The sequence below is a fragment of the Orycteropus afer genome, unplaced genomic scaffold, assembly GCF_000298275.1.
Source record: "Orycteropus afer afer isolate SDZICR_OR568_19922 unplaced genomic scaffold, OryAfe1.0 scaffold00146, whole genome shotgun sequence".
NCBI lineage: Eukaryota > Metazoa > Chordata > Mammalia > Tubulidentata > Orycteropodidae > Orycteropus > Orycteropus afer.
In genome coordinates this window covers 3612864-3631525 of record NW_006921733.1, presented here as the reverse complement: position 1 = coordinate 3631525, position 18662 = coordinate 3612864, and the positions used below count along the sequence as shown (strand labels likewise).

The 18662-nt window shown below is 40.3% G+C and overlaps 1 protein-coding gene across 1 annotated transcript in view; it reads right to left on the bottom strand.

The window, feature by feature from the left end:
• The window catches only part of GABRB3 (gamma-aminobutyric acid type A receptor subunit beta3), a 502491-nt gene extending 491444 nt beyond the window's left edge, over positions 1–11047 (bottom strand). The window contains exons 1-3 of the mRNA XM_007945974.2: positions 10968–11047; positions 10033–10124; positions 9737–9804 (exon numbers count right to left, since the gene is read on the bottom strand). Coding sequence (XP_007944165.1) covers positions 9737–9804; positions 10033–10124; positions 10968–11047 — 240 coding nt within the window. The remainder of the gene's footprint in view (positions 1–9736; positions 9805–10032; positions 10125–10967) is intronic.
• Positions 11048–18662: the final 7615 nt, after the last annotated feature.

Sequence of the window (18662 nt, the reverse complement as noted above, 5' to 3'; positions counted from 1 at the left end):
GATTGATCATCAGATCTGATGATCAAAAACAACAAAATATATGAAGTGTTTAATAAACTTCAAAATGCTCTAAGACAGTTAGCTATCACTTACAAAATTGTCATTCAACATGCTGTTCAATACAAAATAATTCAAAAGATTTCAACTGTCCAGTAGGCTCCATTTATATCAAAATGCAGTGATCAGTATACTGATATCAGTATCAGTATAGATCAGATATAAGATCTATAAGAAAAAGAAAGTGTAAAAATGGCCACATCTAACTTCACAAGGGCCAAGGAGAATCAAGATCAACAATCCAAGACTGATTCCTATGAAGTGTAGATCAGATATACTCTCTCTCCCTGACCTTTTGACCATTTCACATACCAATCATCCCTGGATGGCACTCTTTCTCTTCTGGGTTTGATAATTCATTGCAAAGTGCACACAGAACTCAAAGAAAATACTCATGATTATGGGGTTTATTAGGAAAGTAACAGGTTACAACTCAGGATCAGGAAATGCTCAGGATATAATTCTTTGATCAGGAAGCTTCTTCTTAAGCCTGCTTACAGGCAGACCTCTCTCTGGTCCTCTAACCTTCAGCCCCTGTGGCAGGCCTCTGGCATGCTCAGGCAACTGTGAACAAAAGTCTTTAGTTCCACCAAAAAGTGCCAATGGCATCCCACTTTGCCAGTAAGCCTCAGCCTCAGCCCAAAGACTTTTAGCTCCTCAGCTCTGTGGGTCAGCAAGCATAGCTCCACCAATTGCCTGGAGGCACCTCATTCCACCAGCTATCCTCCTGCCTGAAGACATTCCACTCTCTCCCTCCATGGGTTGGGAAACCACCACACTATCTCTGACATTCTCCTGGTTATACTGCTTCTGGTGCTGCCATTTCTTTGCTGCTGCTTCTCACCATCTGTCACTATCTCCTGTGTTATCTCTGTCTTCCGGATCTGGGAGGCTTTTAGTACAGTGACACAGGGTCCAAAGGACACACTCCACTCCTGGCTCTTCTTTCATGATTGCAGTGAATTTCCTTTCTTTCCACCTCTAGGATGGCTCATTTTAAGCCTAGCAGATGGGAAAACTGACCAATCCCCTCATTCGGTTTCCATACACCTTATTTGCATGGTCCCACCCTCACAAAGGTGCCATGAACTTTATTTGCATTATTAGCAATCCTCTTGGTGGGGCACAAGCACCTCATTTACATCATCCCACCAAGCCATTTGGTAGGAGTTATAAGACCAGGGTAGAGAAAGCCATATAAAAACAATCCATTGCATTGCAGAAGAATTGTTACCTATGGCAGAAAATAACTGTCATCACAGACATCACATTTTATAATATCAAGTATTGAATCAATTATTGCTTGACTTGTGAAAATCAAGAAGTCTGCAGACCCAGATTTGAGCCTTTTTTCCAGGAGGATTTTACTCTTGCTGTTGAAACCCCTACATTCCTTTCATTCCAGCATACATTTAATTAAAAGTACACCACACTCTTATTGACTTCAGTGACATTCTTCATTTGAACAAGTATCAACTCCACATGGCACTTTCATTTGGCAAGAAATAGCAGCTATGTTTTCTTTGTTTGTTTGTTTTTGTTTTTAATTCATTGTATTTACCATACTAAAATCTGGTAGCATAGTGCCTAAGGCACTTGACTGCTAACCAGAAGGCTGGCGGTTCAAACCCACCAGCCACTCCTCGGAAGGAAGATGGGGCAATCTACTTCCATAGTGATACTGCCTCGGAAACCCAAGGAGGGGTCGCTATGGGTCGGGTCCGACTCGACGGCACACAACAAAAACAACAAGGAAATATAAGCAGCATATTTTGTCTTTGGGGAAAAAAAATTGGAGTTGAAAACTGAAAATAGCCATAATTTGTCAAATGAGACTAAATTATTTGCCAGAAACATTTGTTCTTTAACTACACATAAATAAGCAGATTTGTACCACTAATTCAAACCAAATACTTAACTGAGCATCTTCTATCCAAGGTACCATGGAATCCCTGAGCCCAGTACAGGCTCATGCAAGAGTTTGTTCACCACAACACAATGCTTGTAAGATCCATCTTTTAAGAGATGTAGCAACATAAGCTTTACAATTTCCCTGAGAGGAAAGACAAAAAGCATTCTCTTTGTACTCTTCATATCATCCGTTCTAATATTAAACACAAACCTCTCTCCATAAAAAGCATATTATGTAAGGTATTATTATCATCCATCTCTGAGGTTCATTATATGCTTCTTATCAATGCCTTAGCATTGATGTATGATAATAACTTATGCATGGAACATACTGCCAGTGAAAAGTAATGTCTTCAATAAACAGTTTTACCCCTGAAATGCAGAAATCTGGAACCAAATGCCAACACACTTCAAGCACCTTATTCCAGGAGTGCCTTCCATATAAGCAGTTTTCCAACCCCAACTGGGTCAGGGAACTACTTCCTTTCTGCTGAGTCATCCCCCAGCTTTATTTTGTAATGAGATCATTAGCACATTTTCTCCCTTTAAAATGCTAATGGCAACTGAAATACAAACTCTGAATATGGCCCCTGCCTCTTTGGCAGAAATCAATAAAGCATAGCTTTCTAACTTGTGTTTGTGTGGGTGTGATTATGTGGGAATCTGTAAAGCTAAACACTCTGTCATATCACTTTGGCATTAATTCTTGCAGCATGCCACAGGGCATCTGAGAAGTATGTGATAGAGCTACTGTTAGGTAAATTGCCTATGTCTAGATGCCACCATAACCTGGAAATAGAATCCACAGCTCCCCAATCCCATTAGGCACACTGCCCAGACTTGTGGGCTTCAGCTCCTCCTACTTCAGAACCCAGCTCAATATTAGACATGCTTTGAGTGCTCATTCAGAATTCATTAATGGCAAACAACTCTGAAATAGAGCATGGAAGATATTGATTAACATGAGTTTATAAAAAATGTCTAAAGCCTGGATTCTTCAAACCTCTAATCCTAACTGACTTTTTCCAGGATTACCTTCTCCTCTTTCCCCCTTTAAATTTTCCTCTTTTCTCAAAAGTAGGAAGAAAAACATTTAAAAAATAGAGCAAATATATGGTGTGTGTGTGTGTGCATGCAAACATATGCACACACACATACTCATTGTATATATATAAAAAACTTACAGTGTGTTCAGAACCAATCATTGTCTAGGTAGTAAGAAATCTGTAACATATACAACTTAATCGGGGATAGCTTCCCTGTCCTCCAAATGTTCTATTTTCTTGATGATAATAACATTCATCTAATTCTTTCAATGTTTGGTGTTTTACACCTGCCTTCAAAAAATTTGAGACATTGTTCAAAGAAGAAATTCTTATCTCATTTTTTGGCAAAAAAGGTTTCACTATTTCATCTATCTAACAGATTTCATGAAGTAATGAAAAATATGAAGTAACACTGAGTCAGGCTAGGGTTTGGTTTCTGACAGGAACCCACACAAAGCCTCAAATAATAATAGTTCCCACTAATAATGCACTCATATTTGTTGTCCACAGATATATAACTTTTTTGAACCTGTATGGTTGCTATGAGTCAGAATAAACTCGATGATATACAAGAAAAACATATATTTAATCAGTCTCAGTTGAGCAGTGAGATGTATTTTCTCCTTCTAACACTTCTTAAAGCAGCTCTGATGGTATAGCAGTTAAAGCATTCATCTGCTAACCAAAAGATCAGCAGTTTGAACTCACCAGCCACCCTGCAGGAGAAAGATGAAGGAGCCTGCTTCCATAAAGATTTACAGCCTTGGAAATCCTATAGGGATCACTATGAGTTGGAATCAACTTAGTGGCAGTGAATTTGGGTTTGGTTTGGATTTAACACTGCTTGACCCTAATTCAAATATTTCTGTGTCTGTAAAATAAGTTTGTGTCTACCCTGTCCACATGCTTCATCACTTTCTAAGCCTTCATATTCCATGTCACTGTCCAGTTACAATTTGAAAGCCATTGTCTTAGCTGAACTTGGATTCTTCCATCCCCACTCTTCATACATTTCTGTGTCTTGTTGTCCTGTCTTTTGGGACAGCAATCAATAAGATTGTACCCATTTAAGAGTAATGCAGCTATTTCTTGAAATGTACTAAAACTATGTTCTCTGCTACCATACAAGATCAATTGTTGGAAAAAAAAAAACATCACGTTTGGTAGAGGATCAATAAAAACAAGAAAAACCCTCAATGAGATGGACTGAAACAATAGCCTCAACAATAGGATCAAACACATCAAAGATCACAAGAAGACGACTCAGACAATATTTCATTCTGTTACACATAAGGTCATCATGAGTCAGAGAAGACTCTATAGCATCTAACAACAACAACCATACTTATTTTACACCCAGTCATAACAAACAGCGAACTTTATGAGATGAATATGCACTAAATGAGAAATGAATACAGCATAACTAGCATAATGAACTAGTACATTTCATAGTAAAGATGCACAATGTGTTACCTAAAAGGAACTCTAAATAAAAACATTTGTTTATGTTCATATGCAGGATATATGAAAAAATCTATATTTACATTTTTATTTGTGGTAAGTTAATTTTAATGGACTAATTAAGTTCAAAGTAATAACAAAGTGCAAGTTAAATCATCAATATTATTATAAATGTTAACAGAATTAAAATTTAGTTTACTGTCCCCAGTACTCTATAGTAAATAAAAGTAAATGCACATAGTTTCTGTTTCAAATTTGAAAAAGCAATAGCTCATTCTAATAATTCAAAAAAAAATTATATTTCATAATAACCTTTTAAAATATTATTTTTAAGTAAAACTTATCTAATTGATTTAATTTGCAATGCTTCTTATATTTTTCAATAAATGTCCATTTATTCATCTTCCATCTATCTATTCAACTCATATTTATTACACACCAGGAACAATGCTAAGTACAAGAATTATAATACATGTATATGACTTTCAGTAGACACAGTTCCTTCACATATACAATCTAATTGAATGAAAGATATAAACTTAATCTCGATAATTACTTAATTATGAATAATTCTAAAGGATTATCTGAGATTTTAAATCAAGAACTAAGTGAAAGTATGTAAAACTAAATGACTTTTGTTTGACTGCATTTGATATAGCAACTGATTTTTTTTTTTTTTTTTGTAAGAAAAGTATGTTGTTGTTGTTATGTGCCGTCGAGTCAAACCCAACTCATAGCGACCCCTCCTTGGGTTTCTGAGGCAGTATCACTACAGAAGTAGGATTGCCCAACCTTCCTTCTGAGGAGTGGCTGGTGGGTTTGAACCGCCAGCCGTCTGGTTAGCACGCAAGTGTCTTAGCCACTATGCTACCAGAGCTCCCAAGAAAAGTATGGGAAAAGAAAATAGGAGAATATGGAAATAAAGATTCTTCTCATTATTCACAGAACAAATTATGCAAGAATGATGCTAGATATTAAACTATTCAGTCTAAGACTGTTTCTAATGAGCACCAAAATGAGTAAGGGCATATACGTGTATGTGCATAATTTATCTATTTACTTGTTTAGTTGAAGTCACAGGCATTCTTTTGAGAAATTTTCTACATGTACTAGCAATAGATTAAGATTGTGCTTGACAACTGTTCAAAGAGAAAAGCAACAATTGTTGTGCAATATCTACTGTTCACTAGAATCACCCCAAGTACATCTATGTCTCTCCCACTTTGAGTTGTAACATCCTATTTCAAACTTTAGTGGTTTTTTATTTACTTCACTAAATAAGTTTTCAAAAACATATATGTAATAATCTGAAGAGAATATTTCAATGAATGACCTTCCATGATCATTTATCCCTAATTTTCTTATAAATTTCACTTTTTCAGCTCAATATTCTAACTACCCTGTCTAAATTTACATTTTGACCAGACTATGCATCTCATACTACATTTAAATCATGTCAGTCACATATGTTAAACCTTAAACAAAACAAAAACCAAACTCACTGCCATAGAGTCAGATCTGACTCATAGTGACCTCTCCTTGGGTTTCCAAGACAGTATCACTATAGAAGTAGATTGCCTCATCTTCCTTCTGAGGAATGGCTGGTAGGTTTCAACCACCAGCCATCTGGTTAGCAGTCAAATGCCTTAGACATTATGCTATGAGAGCTCCCACTTAAAAGTTTAGAGGCTCCATATTTCCTGAAAATCAGAGTCTAACATCAACCACATGGCCAAGAGGGCCTAAGTGAAAAGAGTTTGTCTAGTTTCCCAATTTCATCCTCTACACAACCTCTTCGTATGCTCATCCATCCGTCCATATCTTTGTCATTTTCCTGCATAACCCAAATATCTTCCTCCAATTATGCCACTTCAGTGTTATTCATTCACCTACACACTTGAAATATAATTTCTTTCATGAAGCTTTCCATGTCAGAAGTAATCTCTTTCTCTCTTTTGTAGGCCTCTTTCATTTGTTTCTCTAATGGGATTTAGCACATTCTATTGTTTATTACAATCATTTGATGTAACTCCTCTAAGTTACAACACTCTAAAAACAAGACCATTTCTACTTTAACTTCATAACTATCCAAAAGTAAGTTTAGTTTTGTGTAACTAGCATGGTGATTTAAGAAGTTTTTAAATAGATTTTAAAAAAAAAAAAAAAAAAAAGCATCAATATTGAGTGCTGGCTCTAATCTTACACTCATATATTCTCTGTTCTTTGTCAAATGTGATCCCCAAAAATTGCACTTAATTATTGTTATATTTGAAGTTTAAATATCAAAGACATTATCATGAGCAAATCTGTTGTAAAGTAAAGTTTTCTAGAGTATTATGTAGACTGATCCACTTGTGGGAGGAAGCTATTTCAAATGGTCAGTCACTTCATTTGTCCAGCAGCCCTCAGTCTGCCATCTAATCAGTTCTCAATTTTTGTTTACAATAAACTTATGTTTAAAAAAACAAGAAATATTACCATCATGAGAATGCAGAACAATGTATGCATGTATATCATGGTGTGTATAATTATTGGCTATGGAATATGATTTTAATTAAAGATTGTTCAATATAATGAATTGCATCTCCAGTTTTTCTGTTGTTGGATTGAGAAAATATTGAGACACCTCAATTTATAGTCCCTAAATTAGGCAAATGAGGGAAACATTGAAGAAAATTTTAAACTTACTAAGTAACATGATGCAAAACAACTGTGTAAATAATTATTTTAAATAACTCAAATGTTCAATGGTCTGCAAAAAACACATTCTTCTCATTCCCCTTAGTTATGTTAATACTATATATGGTTCTCAAAGGGCCACATTAATAATTTTTCTCTTCCATTTGACATGCAGTATAATAATTTTTGGCATAATAACCGACTAAGTATTCAATTAACTTCCATACTAAATTTTTTCTCTAGAGAATATGGAGGTCCCAATGGAGAAAATCATAGATTACAGGGAGTGAATCTTGAATATATCAATTTTTCCCTGAAGACCATAAAACATGCCTTTTGGACAGAATTATTTTTATATATTAACAACCAAAAAAATTAAACATATATAATATTAATTTTTAATGTAATGCATGTATGCAGTCACATCCCTTCTGCATTTCTCTCTAACACCTTTACTATTATAATGCAATGAGATACAACTAACCTAAGTGGTAAACTTAGACATGCCAGAGTAGCAGGCCAGAAGAGCAGGAGAAAGGGGATTAAAAGCCAGGAAGCCAGACAGAGGTACAGTCAGCCAGGTGGGGGTGACACGAGAGGTCTCCAGCAGCAGGACAAACTTGTCTGTCAGTTTGTCCTACTGTGGTGACATGTAAACATGAGTTTTGAGGCTGAGCCTCTGGTGTTTAAAACCCAGAGAGATGCACCTGGTGCACAGGTAACAGCCCAGCTTATAGACTGAGACAGACTAGGAAGAAGGAAGAGGCTGTCCACTTCTGAAAGAATTGGCCAGGGAAAACCTTATGAATAGCAAAGAAGTGGTATACTTTAAAAAAACGTAATTGTTTTTTTTTTAATCATATATTGCAATTTGCAATCCTTAAGGTTTAGTGAGAAAATTTTATGAAAACATAGTTTGGTGTATAATGCCTAAGGCACTTGACTGCTAACCTGAAGGCTGGAGGTTCAAACCCATCAGCCACTCCTCGAAAGGAAGGTTGGGCAATCTACTTCTGTAGTGATACTGCCTTGGAAACCCAAGGAGGGTCGCTATGAGTTGGGTCCAACTCGATGGCACATAACAACAACAACAACATAGTTTGGTGTGATCAAAGATTTATTTTTACAAAACTCACGGCAATATATATTGTAAATATATCTTGCTAGACACTATTTGAACAATTTTAGTTTATTTGTATGAGCTCTGGTAGCATAGTGCCTAAGGCACTTGACTGCTAACCAGAAGGCTGGTGGTTCAAACCCACAAGCCACTCCTCAGAAGGAAGGATGGGCAATCCTACTTCCGTAGTGATACTGCCTCGGAAACCCAAGGAGGGGTCGCTATGAGTTGGGGCCGACTCAACGGCAAACAACAACAACAACAACAACATATCTATAAATCATTGCACTGTTTCTCAAAATATTGTCCATAAAGTACCGGCAAAGACCCCAAAACTCCACTGTAGACCAGGGGCATCAGAATATCTTGTAGTGAAGCACCTGGGAGTATCATTTAAAATACATTTGCCCTTGTGATTATGATGTACAACTTATTGGCGCTATCTAAAACCGTGCCCTGTGATTTATATGCATCTTCTCCATGTTACCTGTTTGAAAGAAAAGTTGCCAGATTATTCTTCCATAAAAATATTATTTTCAAACGCTCATTCATACAATTCCTAAAGTGACCCTTAACAGAGAATGAAACCTGTTTCCAAATCTCGTAGTATTTCAGTTCAACTAACAAATGAAAAGGAGTCGTTTATTCCTGGTTCTCCTAAAGTGTTCCTAAAGTGGTAAAGCCAGTGACACCTGCCCCACACCTCATGACACTGCCTTCCACTTTCCATAGGTGCGAATACTGAATTCCATCAGCTTGAACATAAGCTCCAATGATACTATGCGCACTTGCCTTGACTGTCCTCCTGGCAGAGGACCCTTCGCAGAGCTCCATCTGCAGCACAGGCCCTAGTGTTCACAGAGCCGGCGCGGTCCATCAGCACCACGGTCAGCGACCGGTGGAGCGGACTTCAGGATTTAACTACCCAAGAGCCTGCCCTGAAAAAGGACGCTGACACCAAGGGCCTGAGACACTCCTGGAACACACCTACCACCACCCCTCCTCCTCCTCTCCAGCTGCCAGAATCTCTTCTAAACTACAACAAAGGAAACGTTAAGTACCTATAACATGTAAACTACCCCCACATCTCGTCTCTCTCCCGGGTTCCCAGAGCCTGTTGCTAAGGAGGCACTCAGGAAGCTCAGGAACAAGTGACAGACCGCTGGAGGAGCTAGGTGCTCAAAGGTGATGGTGAGTAGAGCGCTAGGCCTCCCCAGGACCCCTTCCGCATTCAAGGTGCTCCCTCAATAAGGATTCAATGCCAATGACTCCCCCTGCGCAGACCAGGCGGGCGGGGGAGCCAAGGGAGAAGCAGGCCAGCGTCCTAAAGCCCGCTCCTCTGCGGCCTGAAAAGCTGCTTGGTCCTGGTAGAAGAGGCCTCTGTCCCAACATTGTGGATTTCTAAGGTCCCAAGCAGTGAGACAGGGGCGCGAGGACCGCCCTGGGGGGAGAGGGCACTCACCATGTTGACTTCGGAAACCATGTCAATGCTGGCGATGTCGATGTTCATCCCCACGCAGACCGGCGGACCTGAGCGGAAGCGCAGGACACAGTGATCAGCTAGGCTGGCTCATGTGGCGCCAGTGGCTTGAAGGTAGGGGGTAGTTGGGGAGAGGGCGAGGGCGTAGGGTCCCCACCCACCCCCAGCCCGCCGCAGTTAGGTGGATGGGGCCTCAGCCCCCACCCCCACCCCCGCCAACACAGGCCGCCAGTCTTGTGAGTCGCGCTTCCCGCAGCGGCCGCGCGCAATCCACTTACCTCCGAAGTCAGGTCTCAGGCGAATGTCGTAGCCTTTCAACAGCTTGTCCACCGTCTCTTTCACAAAGGACATGTTCCCAGGATCGTTCACGCTAGAAGAGGGGCGAGGAGCACGGAGATGATCAGGCGGCGCCTCCCCAGCCAGCGCCCGGCGCGTACTCCCTCACCCTGCCCGCCGCCCAAGCCTCTTTCTGTTAACAACAGCGACCCTACCTCTGTGCACAGCACACCACCGCCACCAGCACTGGGGCAGAGAAGATGCCGAAAAGCCTTCCACCCGCAAAGCCCCACATCCCTCCGCCGCGCCCCGGCACGGGGGAGGGGGCACCCCGTCGCCGTCGCGACCCGCAGCCGTTGCTGCTCCTGCTGCTGCCGCCTTCGCCACCGCCGCCGCCGCGCTGGCCCGGAGCGGAGGAGGACGAAGGGGGAGGAGAAGAGGAGGAGGAGCGGGACTGAGAGAGGAGGAGCAGCGAGGAGCGAGCGGAGGGGGAGGAGGCAGCGAAGCTAGAGGCGGAGTCCGCCGTGTTGTGCGCCCCGCCCTCCCCCGCACTCACCGCTGTCATGCTACCTCAGCTCAAACCTCTCTCCTGTCCCAACCTCCTCTGCTCTGTGACCCCAGGCGCAAGTACCGGCTGTGGACAGCTCCTGCAGGCGGGAGACGTGGCTGCGCGACGCTGGATAGTGTCTGGGGTCCGGCCAGCCACCAGCTCCGCGCCGATTGCTGCAGCTGGCCGAAGGAGGGGACCGGTTGCGGCGCAGACGGCCGTGACAGCGAGAACACTACTTCCACCAAACCCGACACCCACATTACGACCCCCGCCCTGCTGCAACGCAGCCATAGAGCCAGTGGATGCTGCAAAACGGACCTGCTCAGAGGCTGCGCACATCGTGACCCAGGGAGAAGCTACGGGGCCCTGGAGAACCCCCTGCCTCACCTGTGGGGCTCAGAGCCTTGAGTCCCCAGAGTCCAGAAGAGCCAGATGGGCAGCAGGAGGGCCAGGAGCCCAGAGCACATGGCGCTGCTCCTCTGATTAGGAGGAATGCTCCCTCCCCCACCTCGCTGCCTATTCAGGCAGCAGTGCGAGATCCCCGCCCCTTCCCACCTCACCTGCACAGCAACCCCCACACGGCTTTCCCACCTAACGCATCTTCCAGCTCCTATGGATCACAGCACGATTATTATTATTATTAGTTTTAATATAATATTTTTTTCCTTTTTTTTTTTTATTGTGCTTTGGGTGCAAATTTACAGAGCAAAATTTATTTTACATTCAACAGTTGGTGTACATTTGATTTCACACCCCATTACCATCCCCGACCATAATGCACTCTCCTTCTTTCCCATTCCTGTGACCAAACCCTCCCTTTGCTCTCCTTAACTATGCACTCCTGTCTGTCCAGCTTTCCCTGCTTGTGAATGCTGTCCCTCTGGTACCCCATGATCTATTTTTTATTTATGAAACATAAGATCATTTTTTAAAATCGGTTCCTTAAACCATCCCTGTCAGCCACCTCCCACCCAGAACATTTTCTATGCTCACTGGACCCTTGGTGCTCACACCAAAACAATGATAGTGAACTGGCAAGGAGAGGCCTGAATATCCTTATTTTATTATAAGTAGAGCAAAGTCTGGTCAGGCTTAGGGAAATAATGTGCCTTTACTGGTCCACCTCTGAAAGTAGGTGTTTTAAACCATAGGGTTTATAATGTAAGGCACATGTTGAGGGAAGAAAGATATCATTTTCCATACAACAGACTCATCCTTTGGTTCTCTTTAAAGACACACTGGTGCTTTAGCCAAGAACCAGACTGAGTTCCCCAGGGTCCACCTTGCCTTGTGTATTCCCACTGTGTGCCTAAGATGCTCACCCATACCATAGGCTGTATCTTTTTCATTAGTGAATGATCCTCAATGAAGTTTGTCTGTGTCTCAGACTTCTAATATTGAGGAAATGGTTATACAACCCTACTTGTGGTCAACCAACAAAGCCTACAAATCAAGTTATCTTCTGCATTCTATAAAACTCTTTGGACCACCCCAAGATTTAATGAATGGTTAATATAAAATTGCATCCCTCTGTATTGATTCCTTTTTCTAAAGCTCAAGCTTCTCATTCTAATGTCAAGACGTCATGTAGATAAATATCTAAATCTAGACTGTTATTCTCAAGTTGGCATTTCTATGTGCATTAATTTTAAATATCATTGCCTTTTCAAAAATCAGCAATTTTATTTTTGGAACCAAAATGTAAACACGGAACCTGAAAGGCTGACATAAAGATAGGTTCAGAGGTAAATAGAGCTCCCTAATGAGTCGGGGCTGACTCGATGGCAAATAACAACAACAACAATTATTTTCTGGAAAAGTTTATTCACAACTGTATATATTGTGTACTATTAATATGGAATGAAATTGTCTGGAAAATGAAATCTGTATTAATATACTCCCCTTTATTAATCTTTCAATTTATTTATCCTATTTAAATATATACCAAGGAGCTCTGGTAGCATAGTGCCTAAGGCACTTGACTGCTAACCAGAAGGCTGGTGGTTCAAACCCACCAGCCACTCCTCAGAAGGAAGGTTGGGCAATCTACTTCTGTAGTGATACTGCCTCGGAAACCCAAGGAAGGGTCGCTATGAGTCACAGCCGATGCAACAACACATAACAACAACAATTAATATATATCACTTTTAAGGACATGCATTGCATACCGTTGTAGTTGTCCATATTGTTGTAATGCTGGAAGCTATGCTAATGGTATTTCAAATACTAGCAGGGTCACCCATGGTGGACAGGTTTCAGCAGAGCTTCCAGACTAGTACAAACTAGGAAAAAGGTGATGCTCTACTTCTGAAAAATTGGCCAGTTAAACCTGTATGAAAACCAGTAGAACATTGCCTGATATAATGCCAGAAGATGAGCCCTTAAGGTTAGAAGCACCCAAGAGACAACTGGGAAGAGGTGCCTGCTTATGTTAAGTTGGGTTATCTATAGAAGCAAAACTTATACATATATAAAGAGAGAAATTTATCTTAGAAAAATGGCTCACACACTTCCAGAAACTGGCAGGTTCCAAGTTCCTGGATCAAACATCAAGCTAGAGACTTTTCCTTACTCACATAATTGCAGGGACTGATGTGCTCAAGGTTGGCAGGCAGTATACTGGCTGTTGACTCCGACAGATGATGAATCCAAGATCACCAGGCTGAATGGCAGATTGTTTGCTTACAGACAGTTGTAGGCAACACAACAGTATTCAGAGCCACAGAAGAGTCTGTCTTTTTCTGAGGATGTCCATATATATATATATATATTGGAAGCAGGTCACACCCCTAGGGAAACTCCCTTTCAATGGATTGTCTGCTCAAAACGTATACATCCCATCTCATCATGGGAATAATCACATCAAAATGACTTAAACCACTCAGAATAATGGCCCAGCCAAGTTGACACACAACCCCAACTGTCACACTGCTCAAAGTAGAGCTGACATTAATGACATGATGGAGTAAAATATTCAGGACATTCATTTGCTGATATGGCCCAACTCAACACAAGAAGAAACAGCTGCAAATATCCACTAATAACCAGAACCCATAATGTACAAAATATGAATCTAGGAAAATTGGAGGTTGTAAGAAATGAAATGGAACAAATAGAGATCAATATCTTAGGTATTTGTGAGATAAAATGGACTGGTATTGGCCGTTTTGAATCAGACAATCACATGGTCTACTATGCTGGGAATGGCAAATTGAAGAGGAATAGCATCACATTCATCATCAAAAGAACATTTCAATATCTATCCTGAAATAAAATGCTATAAATGATAGGATAATATCCACACGCAGAAGGAAGACCATGTAATATGACTACTATTCAAATTCATAGGAGCTCTGGGGGCAAAGTGCCTAAGGCATTTGACTGCTAATGAAAAGCCTGGTGGTTCAAACCCACAAGCCAATCCTCAGAAGGAAGACTGAGCAATCTACTTCCCTAGAAATACTGCCTTGGAAACCCAAGGAAGGGTCACTATGAGTCAGAATCGACTTGACAGCAGTGAGTTTGGTTTGGTATTCAAATTCGTGCACCAACCACTAAAGCCAAAAATGAAGAATTTGAAGATTTTTACCAATTTCTGCAGTCTGAAATTGATCAAACATGAAATCACGTAACATTGATAATTACCAGTGATTTGAATGCAAATGTTGGGAAAAATGAAGAAGGATCCGTAGTTGGAGAATATAGCCTTACTGACAGAAACAAACCCAGAGATCATATGATAGAATTTTGCAAGATCAGTGACTCATTCATTGCTAATACCTTTTTTCAACATAAACAGCAATAGTTATGGACCTCATCAGATGGAATACAAAGAAATCAAATCAACTACATCTGTGGAAAGAGAAGCTAAATATCATCAGCCAGAACAAAGCCAGAGACCTATCATAGAACAAACTATCAATTGCTTATATGAAAGTTCTAGTTGCAGCTGAAGAACATTAAAACATTTCCACAAGGTCCAAAATGCAACTTTTATTATATTCTACTTGAATATAAAGACCATCACAAAAAAGGATTTGATGATTAAATACCAGTGACTGAAGACCAAATGAGTTGTGGGATGACATCAAGAACAACATACATGAAGAATGCAAAGATCAAGACATGAAAGAAAAGATCAAAACAGATGTCAGAAGAGACTGAAACTTGCTCTAGAATGTAGCATAGCTAAAGCAAATGGAAAAAATTATGAACTAAGAGGGCAGAATAGAGGATTTCAAAGGGAGGAATGAGAAGATAGTGAAGTATTATAATGAAGTGTGCAAAGAATTGAAGTGAAAAAACCAAAAGGGAAGAACAAACTCAGCATTTCTCAAGGTGAAAGAAGTGAAGAAAAAAATTCAAGCCTTGAATTGCAATATTGAAGTATTTCTGTGGGCAAAATATTTAATGATGCAGGAAACACGAAAAGGAAGATGGAAGAAATACACAGAGTCATTGTAACAGAAAGAATTGGTCAACATTCATCCATTTCTGAAGGTAGCATTTCATCAAGAACCAATCGTATAAAAGGAAGATGTCCAATCTGTATAAAAGGCACTGGCTTAAAACAAGTTTCCAGGAACTGGTAGAATACCAATTAAGATGATTCAACAAATAGAGCCAATGCTAGAAGTAAACAATGTTCACTTGTTTACACTGAGAAATGTGAAGAAAGATACCCAGCTAACAAGGAAGAGATCTATATTTGTGTCCATCACAAAGAAAGGTGATCCAACAAAGGTCAAAAATTTTCAAACAATATCATCAATATTGCACACAAATAAAATTTTGCGAAAATAACTCAAAAATAGTTGCAGCTGTACATAGACATAGAACTGCCAGCAATTCAATCTAGATTCAGAAGAGGACATAGAATGACGGATATCATTGCTGATGTCCAATGGATCTTGGCTGAAAGCAAAAACTACCAGAAAGATGTTTACCTGAGTTTTACTGATTAAGCAAAGGCTATAGACTGTGTTAATCATTAAATTTATGGATAACATTGAGAAGAATGGAAATTCTAGAACTCTTAATTGTGCTCACAAGGAACCTATTTATAGTTCAAGAGGCAGTTGTTAAAACAGAACAAGAGGATACTGCATCTTTTAAAATCAGAAAAGGCATGTGTCAGGGTTATATTCTTTCACCTTATTAATTCAATCTGTATCCTGAACTGGACTATATGAAGAAGAATGCAGCATCAAGATAGGAGGAAAACTAATTAACAACTCACAATGTGCAAATGAAACAACCTTGCTCTCTGTAAGTGAAGAAGACTTGAAGCACTTACTGATGAAAATCATACACCTCAAAATAAAGAAAACAATAAACTTTCCCAAAAGGACCAATAAGAAACCTCATGCCAAACGGAGAAATGTTTGAAATTGTCAAGGATTTTTTTTTTTCTTTTTTTCAGATACACAATAAATGCCCATGGAAGCAGTAGTCAACAAATTAAACAAAGTATTGCATTAGGAAAATCTTTTGCAAATCACCTCTTTATAGACTTAAAGAGCAAAGAAGCCCTTTTGAAGACTATGGTGTGCCTGACAAAACCATGTTATTTTCAATAGCGTTATATGCATGCAAAAGCTGCACAATGAATGAAAAAGACCAAATAATTGATGTCTGTGAATTATGGTGTTGGCAAAGAGTACTATATATACCAGAGACTGCCAGAAGAACAAACAAATATGTCTTGGATGAAGTACAGCCAGAAGACTCTTTGGAAATATTAGATTTTGTGTCTCATCCTTTGATCATGTTGTTAGGAGGGACCAGTCCCTGGAGAAGGTTATCATGCTTGGTGAAGTAGATGGTCAGTGAAAAAGAGAAAGACCCTCAATGAGATGAATTGACACAGTGGCTGCAATAATGGCTCAAGAATAGCAATGATTGTGAGGATGTTGCATGAGAGGACAGTGCTTCATACTATGGTACATAAGGTCACTATAAATAGGAACTGATTTTACAGCAAGAATAACAATACATGCAAAGTCACATTACAAGTGTATTGTTATTGTCATTCAAATGTACTCCACCATAGGTATTGACTTCAATATGTTCCTGGGGATCTTGGTCTTATTTATTGCCACAACTGCTGTTTCAGCTGGAGAAATCTCACACCTCTCATTTGTGTCCACATTTCTTATCTCTCACTTCCCATCTTTGGGCTTCTCAATTGAAAATGAATTCTGAAATGCCCTAGGACCTACTTAGAACTACAAGTGTGCAATCTGTAAAGGCTGGAAGTATAACAATCTATGAGGTGAAATTTTGATAATGGAACACGGAAACCAGTGGAAAATGGTTCTCCCATTACCATCTGTGGTAGTTAAGGTTATTTGTCAGCTTGGCTGGGCCTGGTCTTGAGTGGCTGTGCAGCTGGATATAGTGATTCCCCATGAGGAGACTGGTAATCAACTCCATGGTGGACTCAGCTGTGAGAAGTTGAGTAGCTACCTTAGGGATGTGGGCTGCTTCCAGTATATAAGAAGACACTTTAAGAAAGATCTTGAGCTTTTTGGCACACTTGGATCCTGCATTTATCTGAGTCTTCATTCGATCATCTTCCATGTTGCTGGTTGCTCTTGGGACAATGAGTTTCGTTTGAGTTTATGACGTTAATCAGGCAGGATTAGAGGCAGTTGTGTTAATGAGGCAAGATACAATGTACAGGATTACAATATATGTGTCAATCTCTTTAGAGATGTAAAAGAGATTAAACAAGCAAGCAGAGATCTGAGGGACCTCAGTACCACCAAGAAAAGAGAACCAGGAGCAGAGTTAATACTTTGGACAAAGAGCCCCTGCACTGACAACCTCCTAGACACAAGGGAAGATTGATGCTAAGACACATGGAAATCTCCAAGGCATGCCAGGCCCACAGAGGTTGAGAAAAGACAAGAATCTTCTCCCAGAGCTGACATAAAGAGAAAGCCTTCCCCTCCCAGTGACACCATGAATTTGGACTTCTAGCCTCCTAAACTGTGAGAGAATAAATATCTGTTGGTTAAAGCTATCCATTTGTGGTATTTCTGTTATAACAGCACTAGATAACTAAGACATTGGTCATTATTTTTCCATTTCAGTGAAGAGTGTTGGTGAAGTTCCAATAAGATGGTGGAATAGGCAGAAAGACAGCACATACCCTCTTCAACAAAGAAAAGGGAAACCAATTAACACAGATACAGAAGATAATCTTGGACCCCTGAGCTTTGAATGGAAGGATATAGAAGTGGACTAAACTCCAACTAGCAGAAGAATTTGCGTGAAAACACCCAAAAAGGTGATATATGGAGCTGCGGTCTGGCAGTGATCCTGACAGCACAGACAGCTTGGATATTGCCGAGTGGTGTTAGAACATAAGAATTAACCTAAAAATCAGCTCTGCAAGCCAGGGACTGGGAGCTCTGGTAGCATAGGGCCTAAGGCACTTGACTGCTAACCACAAGGCTAGTAGTTCAAAACCACCAGCCACTCCTCAAAAGAAAGGTTGGGCAATCTACTTCTGTAGTTATATCACCTTGAAAACTGAAGGAGGGGTTGCTATGAGTCAGGTCCAACTCCATGGCACATAATAACAACAACAACAGGCAGAGACTTCATGGACGACTGCTCTGGTGGCTGGTGAATAAAAGGGGAAGCAGCGAAGAGGAAGGCAGGCTGAGCTGTAGATTTTGCCTGTCTGGAGGGTGCAGCTATTTTGAATATTTACAAGCAACTTGAACATTTTGGATATTTAAAGTGACAGTGTTCCCCCAGATTCCAGGGATTTAAGAACAGACTCCACTTGCTGGGAACAAGGACATTTCTAACGCCATTGTCTGGAAAGATGAGACATTCCCTATGTTACACTTACACCCCACACCCTCTTGGTGAATGGAGGTGGGACCATCCCTCACTCCCACCCACCTTCTAGGCTGGCAGGAATTCCATACCTCGGAGGGATCCGGGGTGTCCAGAGCCAACCTGCCTTGATATTTTTCTTCTTTTTCTTTCTTTCTTTCTTTTTTTTTTTTTTTAGTTTGTTTTGTCTATTTTAAAACTACTATCGTTATTATTACTTTTGTCTCT